At 46.3% G+C, this 21,566-nt stretch overlaps 1 protein-coding gene across 3 annotated transcripts in view; it reads left to right on the forward strand.

Moving 5' to 3' along the window:
- The window catches only part of LOC137882277 (disheveled-associated activator of morphogenesis 1-like), a 37,459-nt gene that overhangs the window by 13,235 nt on the left and 2,658 nt on the right, over positions 1-21,566 (forward strand). For 2 of the 3 annotated variants that reach the window (XM_068724490.1, XM_068724488.1), the window contains exons 2-24: positions 6,683-6,972; positions 8,315-8,404; positions 11,928-11,999; positions 12,281-12,375; positions 12,741-13,074; positions 13,186-13,296; positions 13,421-13,524; positions 13,690-13,756; positions 13,865-13,982; positions 14,675-14,813; positions 15,024-15,082; positions 15,172-15,359; positions 15,757-16,068; positions 16,165-16,272; positions 17,144-17,173; positions 17,546-17,643; positions 18,017-18,101; positions 18,457-18,563; positions 19,231-19,319; positions 19,491-19,659; positions 20,133-20,240; positions 20,339-20,399; positions 20,503-20,634. In XM_068724490.1, the coding sequence (XP_068580591.1) occupies positions 6,784-6,972; positions 8,315-8,404; positions 11,928-11,999; positions 12,281-12,375; positions 12,741-13,074; positions 13,186-13,296; positions 13,421-13,524; positions 13,690-13,756; positions 13,865-13,982; positions 14,675-14,813; positions 15,024-15,082; positions 15,172-15,359; positions 15,757-16,068; positions 16,165-16,272; positions 17,144-17,173; positions 17,546-17,643; positions 18,017-18,101; positions 18,457-18,563; positions 19,231-19,319; positions 19,491-19,659; positions 20,133-20,240; positions 20,339-20,399; positions 20,503-20,634 (2,865 nt within the window). In that variant the 5' untranslated portion in view covers positions 6,683-6,783. The remainder of the gene's footprint in view (positions 1-6,682; positions 6,973-8,314; positions 8,405-11,927; positions 12,000-12,280; positions 12,376-12,740; positions 13,075-13,185; positions 13,297-13,420; positions 13,525-13,689; positions 13,757-13,864; positions 13,983-14,674; positions 14,814-15,023; positions 15,083-15,171; positions 15,360-15,756; positions 16,069-16,164; positions 16,273-17,143; positions 17,174-17,545; positions 17,644-18,016; positions 18,102-18,456; positions 18,564-19,230; positions 19,320-19,490; positions 19,660-20,132; positions 20,241-20,338; positions 20,400-20,502; positions 20,635-21,566) is intronic. The other variant, XM_068724491.1, reaches the window with a different exon arrangement.

A 21,566-nucleotide genomic window follows, 5' to 3' on the forward strand; every position in this document is an offset into this window, starting at 1 on the left:
CATGTGGGAGACGCATCCAGCGTCTCCGTGAATGAGACGTTACTATAATACACCGCTCATTAAAGCGTCTGAGTCAAAACAAACACACGGCGGGGTCCGCCAGTAAACGGACCGTCTCTAGGCTTTTAGATCATTGCGGCAACCCTAAGGAGTAACTTCTAAAACCACAAGCTCGAATCAGCAGTAACTGAATGTCTCCCAGGCAACAAAACAACGTCATTGACAAACATTAGTTCATCCGTTCATACGATAATGCTGCGGCCTCCTCCGCATGGAGAATGAACACAGTGAGTTAATCGGCTGATCCACTGATCACAGTTATTCATTTGGTCTTCATCACATACTGACCGAACGTCTCCGGATGAAGCGTGTGAAGACCACGGGTCCGTTTAATGAGGAAGGATGTGGAAAGTAATCAGATTACCTTAATGCGATACGGCTGATAGAGGGTGTCTGTGTGTTTAGTAACAGAGCGCAGGATGAAAGGTAGCTTTACTGTGAACCACGACATGTTATGTTGAATATTACCGCTGGCCTGAAACAGGACATAGACGTGTGTTATGTGCACCAACACGCATAAAACACAAAGGTATTTAATTCAGAATAACACAGACATAGATGGACACATGAGTAATCAGCTGTGAGACTATCAAGTAACTTTGACTTGATGAAGAAGTAGGCCTCATTTTAGCTTATTGGTTATTGTTTGTTCATTTCCACAGCCAACACTAATCTTGGTCGAGCAAACATGCAGTAGAAACACTGCAGCAGCGCCTTGTTGTTCCAAAGCAACACGTGCATCAATGCGCGCGCAGACCTATGTTGTAACAACAACTGGAAAAACGAGCACACCATTCATGACAGTCACAGCAGCTATGTGACGATCCACCGTCACTGCCTCAACGTTGAACCGGCAACCATGTGTCAGCCGGTGGAAGACATGCTTCCTGTTGTCCGTCTCTCTGTATGTCAATCCGGTAATCTGAGTGTCCCTCAGCCGTGTGACGGTAAACGCTCCGGAGGCAGAGACGTGTGTTCCGTTGTCACATCCAGACTCGCGGTCCTGATGCTCACGTGCACGCCGCTCTGCTACCGGAGCTCTGCGGCTGTCACGCCGCTCTTTGACGGCTCTCTGAAGTCTGACGGGTCGATTTTAATCTCCTCTTAACCTGCCAGTCAGCGTTTCTGTCTCGGGCCATCAGTTGTGTTCTGAGACGTGTTCACTCGCTGTGGACTCGAGGCGTCATTAAGTAATTGTCAGAAGGAGCATCGCGCGTGTTGTCCAGCTGTGCGAAACAACCGGACACCGCTGTGCCGTTTGTACCGCGGCTGAACCGGAGAAAAATAGACGAACACTTTCAACATGAAGACGGTTAGAAACTACGCGGGTCACTTTACCGTCAGTCTGCGGTTATTAGCGTTGGCTTGGAGGAGAGTTTGAGTTTTTCCTGTTTTCCTGTCCTGCAGCTGCATTGAGACATGGAGACTGTTTTTATTACTTTTGACTGTTTGTTACTATCGAGCATTTTGCGGCTGACTCGAGTCAACACAGTTTTGAGTTTCACAGGTTAAGCAAACGCTCCGTGTCCAAACACCGAGCTGCTGATTGATTTCCAGCAGGGCGGCTCCGAGCTGAAAGGACAGCCTGCAGCCTTCGCTGTGTGACTCCAGAGCCTTTTGTTTGCAGCTGTCCAGAGTGATCCAAAATAAATGAGCAAATGTCGTGCACAACAGCCACGGGGGGGGTCCTAAAGTCCAGAAACCTTTTCCAGTAAAGCTCACTGCAAATCCACAAATTCCAGTGGCTCCTTTTTTAATACGAGGACATTTGTAATGTGTCGGTGTAGGAAACGCTGTAGTCGTATGATATGAAACGACAGTCCTGCGGTGAGATGATCATCAGATTGTCTGATCCATCCTAAATCAGAAAAGAAGATTAAACCTCCGCCTACAACACAGCAGCAGCTACACACACACACACACACACACACACACACACACACACACACACACACACAGTCTGTTATCAGCATTTACATGTTTTTATTTCCCCAACAACCCGAGGAGAGACCTATTCCATATTTTGTGTTTGATCAAAAGCATGAGTGGATTTTCCATTAACCCTGCTGCCGATGGTCATTACTGCTCCAACGCTCTTCTTCCATTGGCTGCTGAGCTCAATCAGAAACACTGCAGGTTCGTTCTCCTGCGTCGTTAGTGCTGCTGATGATTCCGGCAGCTGTAGATATCAAAAAATTAAAAGTACATCTCAGTGTGCCAGAACGTGCTGATAGATGCCAGCTGCTGCAATAGAAGGTATTTCACACATCTGCTTTCAATACACTACTGTCCACTGTGTTCTCCCTCCAAGGTTGGATTCCTGCTCCAGCTTTGAGTGGACTGTTAGTATTTATAGATTATAGACAGAAAACCACCTTTTCATGACAGCAGTTGTTACATGAGAGACTTCTAAAGGACTATTAGATGATAGGACGTGATTTAATGTGGATTTGTTTCGGTTTAGAAGCAGACTTTAGAGTCCTCACCTCTGCAGTCTTCACTACTCTGACTTTCTGTTATCTGTTTCTATGTCCTTGGATACCAACACCACAAAATTACTCTACATTTTTGGCCAATTAATCATTTTTACTACGTCGTTCAAGATCGCCGTTGATGACATTCAGCAAATAATAATGATCTTGAAGCTTGAGCAGTGGAGGAGGAGGAGAAGAATGAAGCCAGCTGTCAGACCTTCTCTGAGTTCCTGCTCTGTTCCTCTGCAGTCGTGTTCAGTAACACGAGCGTCTCTGTGTGTCGAGCTTAAGACGCTCCTCTCTGCTTCTGCCTTTTGTCCGGCGGACATGACACTTGTGCACGGGGCTCACACTCGCTCTACAAACACCCAGACTCTCTTTACAGTCTGGACCTACTCCAGGTCACCCGCCAAACCACACGGTCAGGAGGACAACAAGGCCGTCCAAGGATAGAAATGAAGACGGACAAAGAAGTTTGTGTGGATGTGAGTGGGCGGCTTTAATTGGGTATGAATGAAGGAGTGCACAAAAAGAATGCTGTAAGAAGTAGCCTACAAAAGTCACGATGTTTCTCCAGTACAGTTGATTTATGTCAGTGTAAACATCATCATTCTTGATTATATGGAAAGTGCAGCTGTTACACGGCATTAGCATCAACTGGGAGACTGTTAACATTTCAAACAGGCCTGCTGCAAGGACACTTCCTGGAAATAAGCATTCATTCTGCTCACTCTGACTGCTGGGACAGCTGAGGGTCAGGTTGACTGCGTGAGTTGTGCATGCTTGTTTTGGGGATTTTGAAGTAATCCGTGCTTCTTCTCTGTTGGAGCAGGTGACGGTGGAAGGTGTTGTTCAGGGTCACGGAGCTCACCTGGCTCTCAGAGGAATGTCCTCTTGTTCTAACAGGCCTCTGTTTTGTTGGGAACCTTGACCTCCGGGGGGGCTGATGTCGACGCGCTCGCGTCTCACAGGTTAACAATTACAGCACAAACACTACGTCTCAGCGGCGTCACGGGCTGCATGTTCAGACCGTGGACGTGTGAAGAGAACTACGGCGCTGGAGGCGGAGCCCCGTTCATTCCTAGGAAAGGTGCTTCTTGGTGCATGAGCAAAGAAAGCTTGACGTCTGAGTGTTACATAAAGATCCATGGATCCATTAGCTGTTCCTCTGACCCCGACTCCCAGTCCTGAGGAAGGAAACTCGTTTGAGTATTTACCTAATGTAAGTCTATGGGAAAAGGTCTTTCGGGCCCAACGGCGTCACGTGACGGAGCCAGAAGTTGTAATTCCACCGTTCGGCCGCTATTTAAAACGGGTTTTAAAGCCTGGCGCTCTTCCTAGAGGCCTGGTTCAAATCTTCCCCGTCTCTTTGTGCCCTCCCCACATGGCAGAGCCACACATCCGCAGGCTCCTGTAGCTGGACGGGGACCAGCGCTGTCCCTCTCTGGCTCACGGGTTTATACAAAGTTTACAGCTCGCTTTAGCTAATGGAAAAGATGGGCAGCTTTGTGGACTAATATGGTCAAAGGGGGCTTTGACTCTCTTCTTCCCTTCATGCTAGAATAGATGGTGAGCGTGAAGCCAAGCAGCTGCTGCCGAGGCCTCTGCTAGTCTATTTGGAAAAGTCAAGGATGTGTCAAAATAAATACACAGTGTGTTCGTAAAGGTGAGCCGCTGTGTACTTTATCTCATGTGTGGCCATCTGTCTGCGTAGAACGATGCACGCTTTGCGTTTGTAGGTATTTCTGAGGAGGATATTCTAGGGATGGAAAGTTGGCCGTTGTGAGTTTTGTTTGACAGTTTGCCAGTTATTACGAGTTTGTTGGCCACAAGCGTTGATTTGGACGAATGTCTTGTGTGTCTGATGAAGTGATCATTATCATATCATAACTCATCATCAACACAGTTTACCTTGGAACACAACGCTGCGCTGTGAAATGGATTCTCTATCTTTGGGCTTCTAAGGGTTTTGATTATGTTCCTTTGTGGGATTTGCTTGTTTTGCTTTTGTTGTCATCAGCATATTAAAGGAGACATGATACATAAAACAAAGAATAAAACACATTTCAGGGTGAAATATGAAAGATTCTCTGGTGGGTGGAAAAAGTCTCAGACGTCTCTAGCGGCTGTTCCACATTTGAAAAGTGCAGCTGGAGAGCAGATGAACCAAAACGTGACTAAAATGAGACAGTGATGGCATCAGTCTTTATTTAGGAAGACCACAAAATGGACTTTTTATTTTAGTGACTCTACTTACAGAAAGTTGCCACAGGAAATGTCCTCACTTTTCCTTTTGGAAGAGGGAACTTTCTCCGTCGCTCTACTCCACTGAGCGTAGCGACACGCGACCTTCGATCACAGGACGGGGTCAAATATCTATCTATCTATTTATCTATCTATCTATCTATCTATCTATCTATCTATCTATCTATCTATCTATCTATCTATCTACTGGTCAGCGGGCCGCCGGTCACCAAGAACATAGATTCCTGCAGGCCTGTGATGATGATTCTTGGCATCACGCCGGAGACCGGAGAGCTGTTCTCGTGGCGTGCTGACGGCGGTGTCTTGAGAGATCTCCTGCACTTTATTCCATTATTCCTGCTGGACTTGAGCCAGCGGGTCTGAGAGCTCCTCTCCTACTCCCTGTGTTTGTACCAATTAGGAGTTTGTTACAAATCAAACCTGTTTATGTTGTCAGTAGTGAGGTTCGAGGTTCTGTCTTGTCTCAAAATTCATTTTTTCAGCCACAGAGTAAACTATCACTCGTAGTGTTTGAATAGTCGTAACCAGAGAACCCGGCTGCTCCACATGCAGGTCACCTGACTCCAGGTCAGAGTACCGTCTACAGAAAAGACGTGAGGACTGAGACGCTGAACAAGACTGTGAGGCTCTACTTCAGCACAGCGGGGCGTTGATGTTAAAGCTAGACTGGCAACACGCTCACGGTGACAGTGCTGACATGCAGATGTTCAAAACGTTCATCTTAGTTCAGACGTGTTAGCATGCTAGCATAGCTGCAGGGATGTCATTGGACAAAATTCATATTCTAATCTGATGGTGGCGCTAAATGGACATTTAATGGATCACTGAAGTTATTAGAAACAATCCTCTGGGGACCATGAACGTCTGCACACAATGACACGGCGATCCGTTGAGTTCTTAAGATATTTTAGACTGGACTAAAGTGGTGGAACGGCCGACACACCGACATTACCATCCCTACATTCCTGCGGCTAGCGTGGCTAAAACCAGCCCCAAAATACCCTGAACATGGTGTGTCTGTAATGTGCTCAGCCCTCCTCCTCGATGCTGCTCATGTATGACAGCTGATCTCGAGGTATGTTTGTATCGGGGATAGAGAGGGAGGGCAGATGGGACAACAGGATTGCACACATTTCCTACATTACTGGTGAAAACGCAGCCGCCGGAGAGCAAACCATGTGTGTAATCAGGTCTACGGAGTCAGCAGAGCCAGGAAGGGAAAGTCTGGCGTTGATGGTTATCAGGATGATTGAGGCGGTGAGTGTCTGAGTTTGACGTGGACTCCTCGCGCTGTAAATCTCTTGCACGCCGTATCGTCTCAGGGTTTGACAGAGGGCCTGCTTTTGCTCTTAAACCCACAATGAGCAAGCCGGTCTTCAGAACCACGGAGAGGCTTCACACACCTCTTCCCCGGGTCATTGTGACCACACCCCTCTAATCAGTCCTCGTTAGGTCTTTAGAGGAAAGCCGATGCTCGACAGGAGGGACGGGGAGATGAAAAGGCAAATTACGGTCTCCATTTCAAATATCACACTCCTCCAGGGGCCTTTTGTGTCAACGGTATAATGGAATCCTTCAGTGCTGGCCTTCACTGATACCATGCTTTGTACTTTTCCTACAGCAGTTATGACTCTTCATCATTCACCATTACCAGGCCAGAGGGTTAGGTTGTAACTCCGGCTGCTAGTCAGGAACTAGTCAGGAACTAGTCAGGAACTAGTCAGGAACTAGTCAGCCAGTTTGTCCTTAAAGCGCTACTGAGTGGCTATTAATCCTTGTATTTAGTACAGTATTTATGGGCCGTATTGTCTTCTATTGTTCACATTTGTGTGACTGCCGGTTTAAAAAGCACACACTTAAGTGTCCCTTCTCCCTGTGCACAGCACTCTCTGACGGAGGCCAGACTCTGAGGTGGAGGAGGCCGTAAAGAGGAAGGAGCCTCCCGCCCTCCCTAACCCCGACCGGCCGGACGCATCGGACAGCCATGGCTCCTCGGAAACGTGGCGGCGGCGGCCGCGGCGGCGGCCTGTCTTTCATCTTCTGCTGCTTCAACAGCAGCGATCACCCGGAGATCACCTACAGGCTCAGGGAGGACTTCGCCCTGCAGGCCATGGAGCCGGCACTGCCGATGCCCGGATACGACGAGCTGGACGGCATGTTCTCCGAGTTGGTGGTAAGACTTCATGCTGCCGTTTCTTCTTGAGGAAATTCTTAATGTCAGCTAACCCCTCTTGCCTGTGCAGCTGAAGTCTGTTCCTTAGACCTCCATTGTTGTCCAAACTCATTTTACGAGCATGACCACTATACTTTATTTTGAGTCAGTCCCACACATACCATTGTGCTGCTGTGAATACCGACTACGGCACCAAATGTTTATAAATCCGCAGCTGAAAATAGTCCCCCCAGAATGCACTATTTGCTCCTGTTTGGGTACGTTTGCCAAAAGCTACAGTGTCCATCTGCTTTAGGAAATAACGTTGCCTTAATTTGAAAAAGGTTTAGATTTCGATGTCGTAACATCTAGCGTAACAGACACTTTAGTATGTTCTTAATAAAGTCTTTCTAATATAGTCTTACCTCATTGTTTGCCCCGTTATATTCCAGGACATTCACTTCCTCCCGGTTCACACTAGCTGGTGAACGTCGGGGCCGGGCTGCTTCTCTTCCTCTGTCTCCTTGTCACTTCTAATTTGTTGTGCTCTCCTCTCTCTCCTGCGGTCGCCTCAGTAATCTAAGCATGACATTGTTGCACATCAATGGACCTCATTCAGGAGCTCTTAATGTCTCGGCCCCCCTCCGTCTGCTAATTGCTTGTTTTTGTCTCCGCGCCCCTTTATGAAGACATAATTGAGTAAGTTGAGTGTGACGACGGGGAGAGGCTTTCAGTTGCTCTGTTTACCGAAAGGAAGCGGCCACGTGCTTTTCTGTTTGCCACCGTCTGAACGAGCTGAAACCTTGTGGAATAAGCTGGGCCCATCTGCTCCGTTACGATCAATTAAACCCGACCTTTAAACTTGAGATTCATTGAGAAAAGTTTTCCAAAAACCTGCAGGTCAAGTTAAAGCTTCTTTTTCCATCCTACACTCTCAAACAGAACATTGACAGACATTTGAATGAGGACAGAGAGTCGTTGAGTGTTGAAACGCTCTCTGGTATTTAGTCCTCCCAGCAGCACCCTTTGCGTGCCTCTGTGAAATATCTGTTAAGCGTAGTGACGCATGTTGTCTCCAGATGTTTGTTACCACATGTCGAGCCGACAGACCACGCCTTATCTTTCCCCCCATTACTCACACGTCTGATGCCAGCGAGACATCTGATTTGATTCAGAGTCCTGTTGGATTTGACGGTGAAGTGATCATGGAGAGGCTCAGCACCAACCCGGCTCAAACAGAGAGCAGCCCCCCCCCCCCGCCTGGCACATGTTTCTATTTTGGGGGAAAACAGAATTGATTTATGTGGATATTCTGACATGAATGTTTCTTAACTGTATCTGCGTTTTTGTCTCCGCTTCGCAGGATGAGCTCGACCTCAGCGAGAAGCACAGGGAAGCCATGTTCGCTCTGCCTGCAGAGAAGAAATGGCAAATCTACTGCAGCAAAAAGAAGGTAAAAGACTTTCACTGTGCATTATGTCACACTCCACATCAGCCTCCACACGCAGGCTGCAGGCTGCACAATATCTGCAAATATCCTGCCAAGTGTGTGGACTCGCCTCCCTCATTGATTTGTTGTTGTTATCTGAAGCTGATCTTTCTGAAACGCACCACAGAACCTTGTATCTCTGTATTCCTCCGTGACAGGGTGGCCTGCATAGTGTATCTGTTTCATCTTTAAAGTAAGGCGTATACAACTACATCTGAGATGAAAATACACACTTTGTATAGCAACCTAAACTGCCTATGATGTGTTGTAAGAGACGTGCTATCATTAAACAGATATTACGTTTCAAACACACCACTCCAGAGCACTTTCTGATAACTTTATTCCCCATCACGTCACGTATTCCTTCAATTTCAGTCCCGTTCCTCATCTCTAGATAATACGTCTGCACCGCCTCTTCAAAGCTCCACCATGAATAACTCGCCTAAGTGGATGTTACACAAGGTGGATATAAAGATAGTGACATCTAGAGGGAGTAACACAAACGCTAAATCTAGCCTTTTCCATTAGATGATCCAGTGACGGAGGTCTAAAGCACTGAAATGTCCTGCAGGTTTCTGGTGTCTCACGGTTCGACTGTCCTCCCTGATTTGAATCATGCGGGTTCTTCTTTTAGATAATACACCTGCCCCATCAAAGCATTCACGTAGCCATAACATACTGTACCACTCTGTGACAGTGTCATATTGTATTATGTCTGTTCCGTCATGATAAAAGGACTGTCAGCTGTTCTTCCTTTCTCTGTATATTCATTCCTGTCCTGCATGCAGGAAAGCGCAGACGCCTGGTCTAGTTTAGATCAACTGGAGCTTTCAAAGCAGCGTTGAATGTTCCCTCTCCTTTCTACAGCCGTGTTTCTGAAGCTATGAGTGTGTAGGATATCCTGTCCTGACTGATGTGCAGACAGGCCATGCTTTTCCATGCTTTTCCTACATCCGCTTACAAACTGGAGGTGAGGAGAGTTGGGATTTAGAGTGATGATGAATGGATAGTTTGCAGCTCCTCAAAAAACACAGCTGCAGAAACACATCATGCATGGTTTTCTTAACGTCTGCAAAAGTCAAAGTATAGAATATTCTGTACTTTTCACATTGATCCTTTTTGTGTTAATTAAATTGAGTTCAGATATGAAGGAGGAAAGTCTCACCTCCTCCTCCTCCACTGCTGACCTCATCCCGGTCATGCTGTAGTAATAATTCTGACCTTTTGGTTGAGATGTTTGGACCATCAAAATATAACATTTAGATTCATTAAATGAATAGTTTAACATATTTTGTTCCCTTTGAACGGAGCCTGGCTAGCTGCTTCCCACTGCTTGCAATCTTTATGCTAAGCTAAGCTAACTGGCTTAGATGTAGCGTAATTGTTGCCACACAGACATGCGAGTGGTATTAGTGTCCTCCTCTAACTCTCAGGGGGAAAACCAAGGAACCCATTTCCTAAAACGATCCATATGTGTGCCAATAATGTGTATTTATGTCGACAAGCAGAAACAATGTGTTGAGTCAATGAATCTGCTAAGAGGTCTAAGTCCTGCATCACAAGCCATGATCAATATTCATCCATTTGTATGAGTATTGATGCTCTCATGAACACAGCGTCCACCGCGGCTGTAAGGTAGAGAAGGTAGAGAAGGTAGAGGAAATGACATCAGCATGGTGTGTTCTCCCGATTCTACTGTGTCCCAATTAGTGGCCTCGTTAGGAGGAGTCTCAAGGCCCGCTTTGAAAATACAGCCCAAAATGTTGCAGGGTTGTTTCAGTGTCGGTGTGAAGGTGGAAACAAATCTTTAATGTGCTGCATCGACCTGCAGAGGGGGGGGGGGGGGGGGGGGTTTACAGAAAGACATCAATATTGCTGACTCGGCAGCAGCAGGCTCTGGCCCCGACCCAGACTCTGTGTGTGTGTGTGTGTGTGTGTGTGTGTGTGTGTGTGTGTGTGTGTGTGTGTGTGGAGAAAAGAGGCAAAGGATGCGGCCAGTTGTCCAAGGCAAACAGGAAGGATTCACTTCCACAGGTGCAGCTCTTGTGTGTTTGGGGGGGGGGGGGGGGGGAGTTGGGCCGTTGGGCCGTTGGGCCCAGCCTGGAGGAGATAAGTCAGTCAAGAGCAGCAGAGCTTCAGCTGTTTGTCTTGGCCGGCCACCTGAGCCGATGAAATCATGCTGCAGAGAGTCAGTCCTCCTCCTCCTGTTAGCTCCATCATCTGAGGCAGATTTACTGATCTGGTTGTTAGCAGAGATTTCTGCAGTAAAGGTTTCAAATTTCATCTCCCAAAAAAAGAAAAGGCTTGTTGTTTGTGAGAGGACCGAGCTGTAGCTTCTCTTTCAAGCACACTCTAAATAACCGAGATTGATTCCTGTTTCCTGACGAGTCTTTGATCTTTACTTTCTCAAATGTGGAAAAAATATACTCCCAGAAATCCCCCCCCCCCCCCCTCTTTTTCCCTCTCATCGTGACCCTAAACAAACGAACGACATGTCGGCGTTTGAAGAGCGCCGACTTCCGAGTTGAAAGATGAACTCTTTAAGATGCGACAGGAAGCGGTCCCACCTCTGCGTCTGCTCCGGTGAAGGACTGAACTCCGTCCAGCGCCCCGCCGGGTCAAGCTGGCGCTGGACCTGAGTGGAGCAGCGGGACCAGACCGGCCAGAGCCTGCGGTGTCTGCCGGAGCAGCCAAGTCTCTCTGCAGGCCGCCTTATTAACCGACGCCCAATTAGTTTCTGATGGTCACAGCTCGCTTGTGCTTAATGGAGCCGGAGTGAAAATGAAAGCTGGGGGTCCTTTTATGTAGGAGCCAAGTTCATGTTCAAGTCCTCCTCTCCTCAGCGTTTCCTCCTTGAGTTAGAAAATTAAATCATCGAAGAAATGTCTCACAGTTACTTCTTTTTTTCCACTTATAATACAAACCGTCAGGAGATTAATCGCAGCATAAATCAGGCCGTGTCCTTAATCCACCGTTTTAACTTTCATTTGCTAATCTGAAGATCTGCTCAAGCAGCTGTGCTCTTTCCTGCACTTCTCACCACCTCCTGGAGCTCAGTGAAGCGCTGGATGATGAAACGGGCTGGATATCTGTGGCGCCCTACTTTTGAGTTCCTGCTCCATTTTTGTCTTTTGGCTATTTGTTCCCTGAACCTTCTGTTCCCCGTGTGTTTGTTGGTCTTTGCATGTTTCACGTCTTTCAAAGCCAACTGATCTGAAGATGGTGGAATGAAGTTCTCCATCTGGTTTGCAGTTTGACTTTGATTTATTTAAACGTGTCGTGAACCAACTAACGACTTTTGACTTTCTGCAACATTCCCTTCAGACCTCAGTCGCTTCCAATTAATATTCTAAAGCCCAAAACATCTTTTTCTAATAAACTCATCTCTTCTCTTCTTTCCCTAAATAACTGTGTGACATTCCTTAACAGCGATGCCCTCGTGGATCACTGCACAGCGTCCTTCACTCTGTTATTCTCTGTGTTTCAGGAACAAGAAGAAAACAAAAGTGCAACTAGTTGGCCAGAATACTACATTGATCAGCTCAACTCAATGGCAGCTGTAAGTAACAACATGGACTTCATTCATTCTTTCTTTTTTGGATAAAACGGTCACAAAGTAGTCCTGGAAGGAGGACCCCTGCTCTGTCGCTCTTCCTTTCCTCATCCAGTTCAAAGGTCCAAGATTGTAAAACCCTCTGAGACAAATCTGTGCCTCTGGTCTGTGTGAATGAAACGGAATAACTGTCGACCTTTTCCCTGTGACCTGTCCATCTCTGGAGGTCAGTGAGGTCAGCTTTGTTTGTCCCGTCCCTCAGACTACGTTTACTCCTCTGTTGACAGAGAACGACGCTCCTCGCTCTGGAGAAAGAAGACGAGGAAGAGAGGAACAAAACCATCGAGAGCCTGAAGACGGCTCTGAGGACGCAACCCATGAGGTGGACAAATACGTCCCTCGTCTCACTCTGTCCTGTCCTTTAATCTCCTCCTTGTCCTGAGCATATAACGTCATCCATCATCTCCTTTCATTTTAGCTGCTCTCACCCATGAAGGTCACTGCACTGTTGGTTAACGGTTTCCCATTGACCTGAATGTGCATTAAAGCATTTCCATTTCAGGAACCTGCACTTTAAAACCAAATGTTATGAGTTACTTATTACATTAATACTTAATACATTATCATCTGATTCAGTGAAGATGATATAGCACAAGGAGACAGAGTGATACACACATTTAGCTACTTACAGTATTTCACATTAAAACTAGTCTCCTGAACTAAGCTGGTTTCCTGCTCTCCTCTCAGGTTCGTGACCCGTTTTATCGACCTGGACGGCCTCACGTGTATCCTGAACTTCCTGAAGAGCATGGACTACGAGACCACAGAGTCGCAGATCCACACGTCTCTGATCGGCTGCATCAAAGCTCTGATGAACAACTCGCAGGGCCGCGCCCACGTCCTCTCCCACTCCGAGAGCATCAACATCATCGCTCAGAGCCTGGCCACGGAGAACATCAAGACCAAGGTGGCGGTGCTGGAGATCATGGGCGCCGTGTGTCTGGTGCCCGGCGGACACAAGAAGATCCTGGAGGCCATGCTGCACTACCAGCGCTTCGCCTGCGAGAGGACACGGTTCCAGGTGGGTGGGAGCCGGCCGAGTGCAAAAAAACAATGGGTAGAAAGATGAAGCCATTTAAAAGCAGCGGCGTGTGAAGATATTTAACAGCTGTAATGACCTGTCGTCCCACAGACCCTTATAAACGACCTGGACCGCAGCACAGGGCGATACCGAGATGAGGTCAACCTGAAAACAGCCATCATGTCCTTTATCAATGCTGTGCTGAGTCAAGGCGCTGGAGAGGTGAATTATCAGCACTAGACCGCTCGTATGCTTCCTTCCACACTGGAAGGTCATCCTGTCATTACAGAGACGAGAGTAGAAAACATTTCTTCTGCTGATTTATTTATATTTCTTTCAAATACAGACAAGTTTGGAATTCCGTATCCACCTACGATATGAGTTTCTCATGCTGGGGATCCAACCGGTGATCGACAAGCTACGCTCTCATGAAAACTCCACATTAGACAGGTGAGGTGGAGCAGAACATCTGGAGCTCTGAGAATGTGTACTGATCATGAACTGAACAACAGGAAATCAAAGTGTGTGTTTCATCACGACTTTCCGTTCTTTCCTGCAAAGGAGAACATGAAGTGTACAAGTGCATCACAGTTGTGTCTCTCCATTCACTCTCAGGCATTTAGACTACTTTGAGATGCTGCGGAACGAGGATGAGCTGGCTCTGTCAAAACGCTTTGAGTCGGTAAGGAGAATAAAAACCTGTAGTTTCCTGATTCTTGCATTATTTGTGACAGTAGAATATTTAGCAGGAGATATTCACAGGGCTGCTGTTTCACTTCTTCTCCTCCAGGTACATATAGACACCAAAAGTGCCAACCAAGTTTTTGATCTCATCCGCAAGAAGATAAACCACACTGATGCACACCCGCACTTTATGTCTGTCCTGCATCACTGCCTCCTCATGCCACGTGAGTCTTTACACTGTTTAATACTTGGCTGCTCACTGTGCAATGTTTGGACGACTACCGTCACACGAAAATACTGTGAAATGGGATTAAAGGCTGGTCCTCCAAACAGGGTAGTAGTATTACTCCCATGAAATACACAGAGCATCTGAACCAGAAAGATAAGGCTGTTGACTCAGTCAGTCCACATATTGGATAAGCACTTTCCCAGCCCAACATAATACTTTACTTACTCAAAGTTGGACACTGTTGTTGGCTAACATTCAGGTTCTGTCACAGAAAATATGCACCATGTTGGATTACAATGTTAGTCAGCTTCCTCACGTCACAAAGAGCCACACAGCAGCGGCCATCTTTCTTTGACTCTCACCTTCCTCCTCCTGTTTTAACGAGACCCCCCTCCGTTACCTTCCTGAGGCATTAAGCGTGTAATTAACACTCCAGCCATGAATACTGTGCTGCTCAAGAGGTAATAAGATGCAAGCCAGTCACCAGTCAGTAACAAATACAAGTGTCACCTTGTAACCAGGTTATAGTATACAGTATAGTATACTATATATAGTATACCTGGTACAGTTGTAAATCAGTCCTTTGGTTCGTCATAATGGGGATCCAGCTGTTCCTGCTCTGACACTAATGGAGAGACATTCATTCTAATTACTGAGGCTCATGGGAAACTCTTCCTCCCTCCTCAGACAAGAGAAGCGGTAACACGGTGCAGTACTGGCTGCTGTTGGACCGCATCGTCCAGCAGATGGTCTTGCAGAACGACAAAGGTCACGATCCCGACGTCACGCCACTGGAGAACTTTAACGTGAAGAACGTCGTCCGGATGTGAGTCCTCATGTCTTCCTCTGAGACGGACAGAATGACGACGTGGAACAGATTGCTCGGCTGCCAGATTGTGCAAACAATGTTGTGTTTGATGAGAAATTAAAAAGCGTTGCGCGCTCCACAGCGTTCCAAAAATAGATTCCTATTCAAGTTGAAAAAAACAATGACTGGAACTGTTCACTGGAGTTGATTATGTCATCCTCTCTGCAGGCTGGTCAATGAAAATGAGGTCAAACAGTGGAAAGAGCAGGCAGAGAAAATGCGAAAAGGTTAGTAAGACTAGAAATGATTTAACTGAAATAGAATACGTTTAATGAACTCAATGTGAGGAACGTGTCGCTGTGGCTTCCCGTTTCAGAGCACCATGAGCTGCAGCAGAAGTTTGATAAGAAGGAGCGAGAATGTGATGCAAAGACTCAGGAGAAAGAGGACATGATGCAGACGCTCAACAAGATGAAAGAGAAGCTGGAAAAGGAGAGCACCGAGCACAAGAATGTCAAGCAGCAAGTGGCCGAACTCACCGTCCGACTGCATGAACTCAGCACCGTACGTCCTTTACGTCCTTTACGTCCTTTATGTCCTTTATGTCCACTGGACCACTTTACAACGAGCTGTAAATAAAGCCTGATGACAACCAGGCTGCTGCAGAACAAACCATTCAACTCTTCTATCTCATTGCATATTGATTTGTTACTTTATGTTGTTGCACTTTTTAAACCGTATTATTTCTGTTATGTCAGCAGAATATAAGATACCCGGTCCATCAATGAAACAGAAGAATACGGCAACATGTTGTGCAAATGTACACGATTTTGACAACTGACACGACTGTTCCAGGACATAAATCATTGGGATATGAAGGGAGATGATAAACGATACGGCTGCTAGTATTCTGTTTAAGTAGTTCCTGTCCTGTTGACGTTGTGTAATACTCTCCCTGCAGAGACGGGCAGCTGTTGTTCCTGGAGGCCCTCCCCTCGGCCCCGGTCCCCCCGGTGGTCCTCTGCCTCCTCCACCCGTACCAGGAGGTTTTGGAGGTATGTGCCCACCTCCCCCGCCGCCCCCTGGGGGCATGATGCCTCCTCCACCTCCCCCACCACCTCCTCCGGGTGGACCCCCGCCTCCTCCTGGACGCCCACTCGTCGGAGGTATCCCTCCCCCGCCAGGAGCACCCCTTGGACCATCCCTGAAGACGAAGAACATTCCTCAGCCATCCAACGCACTCAAGTCCTTCAACTGGGCCAAGCTAGCTGAGGTGAGAAGGACCTGAATACATAATATATAGTATAATAATATCGTGATGCTTTGTGTTACAATCTGAGACATAAATGTCCTGTTGTCCTCTGCTCAGAATAAACTGGAGGGCACTATCTGGATGGAGGTGGACGATGCCAAGGTCTTCAAGATCCTGGATCTGGAGGACATTGAAAAGACCTTCTCAGCCTATCAGAGACAGCAGGTACTGAGGAGGATCTCTCCAGCTCTCCAAATGTGGCCGTGGGGGGGGGGGGGGGGCTTAGCTGGCTTACATTTTTGGATTTAGACTTTGCTTCTTTCGACATTTCCTTGTTTTGCAACTTTTGATTTCTCAAGCAAAGCTGGAGAAAATGGGAAGAGTTCAGATAATTCAAAACATAATTGAAGTCCTTGAGTTCCTTAGATGCAAAACTTTGGGCATCACTTTCTGTGACGCCCATTTCTATAATGCATTGTGAGAATAAATGTAATGTATGTAACACAATAATGTGTTATGATTTTTGTTATACATTTGTATAATACACAGTGCTATAAGTATGTTTATAATGCATCATAGACACGGGTGTAATAGAACGTGTGACTAAACTCTGAGGCTTGAATCACCGTCTTGCGTTGGAGCAGAATGCTGTTTGTGCTTTTGATCCTTTGCCGTGTGAGACTGAACATGCATGAGTGAGCTGCTCAGAATCAGCTGTTTGCTCTTGTGCTGTCAGTTTGCAGCTCATTTCCTAGATGTTCTTACTCAGTTGTGACTTTGTTAGTTCTTCAGAAGAGAAGGAGCATGTCTTTTCACAAGTTCTAGAAGCATGTCCAACACACAAAACAAGATCTTCAAACTCTCTGTTCACAAACTCAGAGGACAAACTTTTGCAACATCTAGATCTTCAGATTCAGATTTTTGTTTTGTGCACAGCATGACCTGCAGCAGCTGATCACCGCTGCTCACTCCATCGCTGGTGGACAGAATGAGCTTTGATTCATTAGCCGTCTGTGTTTATGGGCTGCGATCACGTAACTGCTTTACTTATTCTAATGAGTGCTTACGTCTTCCCTGCTTCTTGCCTGCATTTTAGGACTTCTTTATGATCAATAACAGCAAACAGGTGAGTGCTCTTACAGTAGATGTACAGTCTGGAATTTGTGTCGCTCTTCGTTGTTTCTGTCAGACTTTATTTATATGTTACGTCGTGTCCTTCTGTCCATCTTACTTTAATGTATATAGTGAAGATACGACCCGTTGTTTGTGTGTGATATGTGCATGTTCTGATGAATGTACTGATGAATGTACTGATGAATGTTCTGATGAATGTGAGGACCTCCCTGTCTGACTGTTTTCAACGTCTTTCTTCTGTACCTTCAGCTCTTGTTTGGGATTTTAGGGTTGTGTGGTCTTGGTTGTTGTGCGTTTGTGTGTCTTGTGTTCGTTGAACTCGCCTGTTCTGTTCACTCTCACCTCGTCATCACTTTGCTCACAGAAAGAGGCAGAAGACGACACGCTGAGCTCTAAGAAGGTCAAGGAGCTGTCGGTCATCGACGGCCGTCGAGCTCAAAACTGCAACATCCTCCTCTCGAGGTACGTTCTCCTAACGTCACCAGCATCATCTGGTAGAACATTACTGGCACTGAACAGCCTCAGAGGATGCTTCCTACTGTCAGATCTAAACCTCAAACCAAACTACATGTTTATCACAAGCATCATCTACAGGAAACTAAAAGAGAAAGTAAGAATGAATAACTGCCCAGCCAGGTAAAATGAACGTAAAGATGTGTTTGTAAGTAACAGATCTCATTGTGATTGTTATTTATTAGCTCATCTATCATCTTCTTTAGAATATATATGTACAGAAAAGATATTAAGTGTGTCAATGTGATACGATTTAAATTGAACTAGAAGCCATCTTAGATATGAAGGACAGCTAAAGTGATGCGTCTGTTCTGTTCTTCAGGCTCAAACTGTCTAACGAGGAGATGAAGAGAGCCATCCTGACCATGGACGAGCAGGAGGACCTTCCCAAAGACATGCTGGAGCAGGTACGCCATCGGGTTCACCGCAAGCACTGCAGGATGAATCAAACGCGCTTTCATTTAGTGAATGCTTACTAAAAATAGCAGAAATTCACGCCTGTCGGCACCTTCAGCATTAAGCCACGTGTTCACCTATTTTTAGAGCTATTGTTAAAAGTGTGCAACAACAAGCTACAACTCTGATAGCAGCATATTTGGTTAATGCTCTTCAGACTGAAGTGGAGAGAGACGGTGGGACGCAATAGCATGAGAGCAGAGATATATGTTACATATATGCTTTAACAGAGGATGTGATCAACCCGTAGGAGTACAGCTGAATGTTTGAAATGGGAATCACAGACGTCTGGTTTTGTTCCTCCAGCTGCTGAAGTTTGTCCCAGAGAAGAGCGATGTGGATCTTCTGGAGGAGCACAAACACGAGCTCGACCGAATGGCAAAACCCGACCGCTTCTTCTATGAGATGAGCAGGTACTTCAGTCTCATTTCTCTCCTTATGTTCCACCTTCTTAATTCTGTTTTAAAGCGATATTATCACCAGACCTGACAGTATCAGGTCAGTGCTGACAAACAATAGCCATTGTTTCCTCTGTCAGGGCAGATAAATGAAATCACACATGGGTTCCTACTCAGCCGGGAACAATAGCTGAATGTGTGACTCATCTTCATCGTGTTGGTGAATAAATCAAGTCTGTAAGAACAGTAACGTGATAAGTCTTGTAAGATCAAAGGAGCAAAGCAAACGTGTCACAACTCGCCATGAATACGTTAAAACCATAAACTAAAGAAGCTGGTGTTCCTACGCTATAGTGACAATAGAAACCTGTTGTTCGATTTTTGCTTTGTTTTTAAAAACGTACTGCAGTTTTGCCATTTTGTTGTCATTGGAGTAGAACAGTCACAGTGGTATTCATTAGCTGCAGAGTCGGTGGTTTTATAAGCTGAAATGAAAAACACTGCCAGAAATAAGCTTCATCACCACAACTTTATATGTGCATCTGAATGAGCCCACAGGCGGCTTGCTCCATGTTGTCCATGTTTGTGGCTTTCGTCTAACTTGGTGGATTTCCCTGTTCATCATTTATGATTTCTGACTCTTTTCGTCCCTCTTGACACACATTTTCCGTCCCTCGTCCAGAATAAACCACTACCAGCAGAGGCTGCAGTCTCTATACTTCAAGAAGAAGTTTGCAGAGAGGATAGCTGAGATCAAACCCAAAGTTGAAGGTAAGAAATCTGTAGTGAGACGTCTCAGAAATGGTTAGTAGGAAACGTATTCTCCTTTGAAGCACCTCTGTAGTCATAGCTTTACTGTTTATGTTTGCCGAGTCTGAAGATGAATCACTCACACCTTTAGTTCCCTAAAACCATTACTGTCTTCACGTCTTCCTGCCTCAGCTCTCAGCAGGGCGTCTAAGGAGATTTTACACAGCAGAAACCTGAAGCAGCTGCTGGAGGTGGTGCTGGCCTTTGGAAACTTCATGAACAAAGGTCAGAGGGGGAACGCGTACGGCTTCAAGGTGTCTTCACTGAACAAGATCGCTGATACCAAATCCAGTATTGACAAGTAAGAACAACGTTCAACTGTAGCATGTACTGTTTTTACTTGATTTGACCTTCATTGTACCAGAATATTTTCTCACGAGGGAGTCCTCGCCAAGACTGCAGCAGACAAAGGTTCACGCAAAAGAACGTACAAAACGTTTAAAACCACTTTCACCAAAGACGGAGCGCGTTCCAGGAATGAGACGCAAAATATGTCCGCACGACCGACAGACACAGCTACTGTTTCTACAGCTTAAGAAGGAGTTGTAGGAGTCAGTGGAGAACATAAATACATCAGAACCGGCAGGCCGTAACAAAAAGAGCGGCATGCGATATACAAAAGCCACATCTGGAACATGGGATGTGATGTAGATGAAACTCCATATGGTTGTTGGTATCTGAACGCCCATAATAAAAGCGATATATTGCACATTTGACACGTCCGCTGCCTCGAAGGTTGCTTCACCTCGGTGTCTGCTCGCCTCTGTGTTTCAGAAACATAACCCTCCTGCACTACCTGATCACCATCCTGGAGAAGAAATACCCCAAAGTCCTGATGTTCCAGGAGGACCTGCAGAGTCTCTCTGAGGCGGCCAAAGTCAAGTAGGTGGAGCTGTGAAGATCCTGCTGCCTGACTTTCAACTGCCTCTCTTTGTCAAGTTTCCCTTTTTGTATTGAACCATCGCTTGTCTTTTTTGCAGCATGACTGAGCTGGAAAAAGACATCGGCAACATGCGCAGCGGCTTAAAAAGCGTGGAGAGTGTGAGTCACAAAGATCTATGACATAACTTCATCTATTGCTCATGCTGTTCTGCGATATTTACTGCAGGTCGAGTTTTACTTCAACTTCAACTTTCACTCGCAGGAGCTGGAATATCAGAAGAAGCGACCGCAGGAGCTGGGCGACAAGTTTGTGTCGGTCGTGAGTCAGTTCATCACTGTGGCCAGCTTCAGCTTCTCCGACGTGGAGGACTCCCTCACCGAGGCCAAGGAACTGGTACGGCGGCTGAAGGCCCAGTGTGTCCGAGCAGACCGGACGCACTGCGCCACTTTCACTGGTAGAAACAGAAAGCCGGCGTCCCGCTTCCTCTCGGACGCAGCTGGTCCTCGTGCCTCATTGCCCTCGTCTGTCACCTTTAGTAGGAAAGCACAGCGGGAGTGAAGCGTTTCAGCTTCCTGGCGCTTTATTGTTCCGTCCGCTCGCTGCCATGTGTGCAGGTCAAGAGAGGAAAGCAGGAACAGAGACGGGAAATATGATTTTTTTCACCGTTATGTTCGACCTCACGTTATTTAATGGAAGCTTCTATCAAACGTTGCCGTTACATTTGGGTGTGGGCGCTCGCTGTGAACGGTAGAATTCAGGCAGCACTCATTAGCACTAAAGCAGAAGGTGAGTCTGGATTTTGCAGCCGTTTTATGAGGAATGGTCTGTTTACTACCAGAAACCTGAGCGCAGTCACCTTTCTGGGAAAAGCTTGACACCCTAAAGTTTCAAACTTTAAATTTATGCATCTGCCCACATTTATTGGTGCAGAGTTTTGATCTCGGAGCGTGTTTTTCACCCCACAGTGTGTGTTACATTGACCCAAGTGCTCAGCTGGTCACATGGCAGCCATTCCTTTTCTGCAAATAATTTACGGTGTCCCATAGTTAAATGTTTACAGTGGTCCTCTGTACTCATGGTATTGATATATGGAATATATATACATATGGAACCAGAGAACACAGTGACTCTTTAAACAGCTCCGTGCATCTTGTTTGTGTCTCGGTGCATAAATAATAAGATGTAAAGAATAAGAGGAGCATTTTTTTTCTTCCCAGAATGCATTGCACATTAAGCGACCGTTAATTTAACAAATAAGAAATGATTGAAGTAACCTGACAGAGTTTGCGTGTCACGGACTGATCGCCGCACATCTTAGAAGCTGT

Source organism: Cebidichthys violaceus, unplaced genomic scaffold (assembly GCF_023349555.1).
Source record: "Cebidichthys violaceus isolate CVI_PGR_0920_01 unplaced genomic scaffold, fCebVio1.0.p SCAF_31, whole genome shotgun sequence".
In the NCBI taxonomy this organism is placed as follows: Eukaryota; Metazoa; Chordata; class Actinopteri; order Perciformes; family Stichaeidae; genus Cebidichthys; species Cebidichthys violaceus.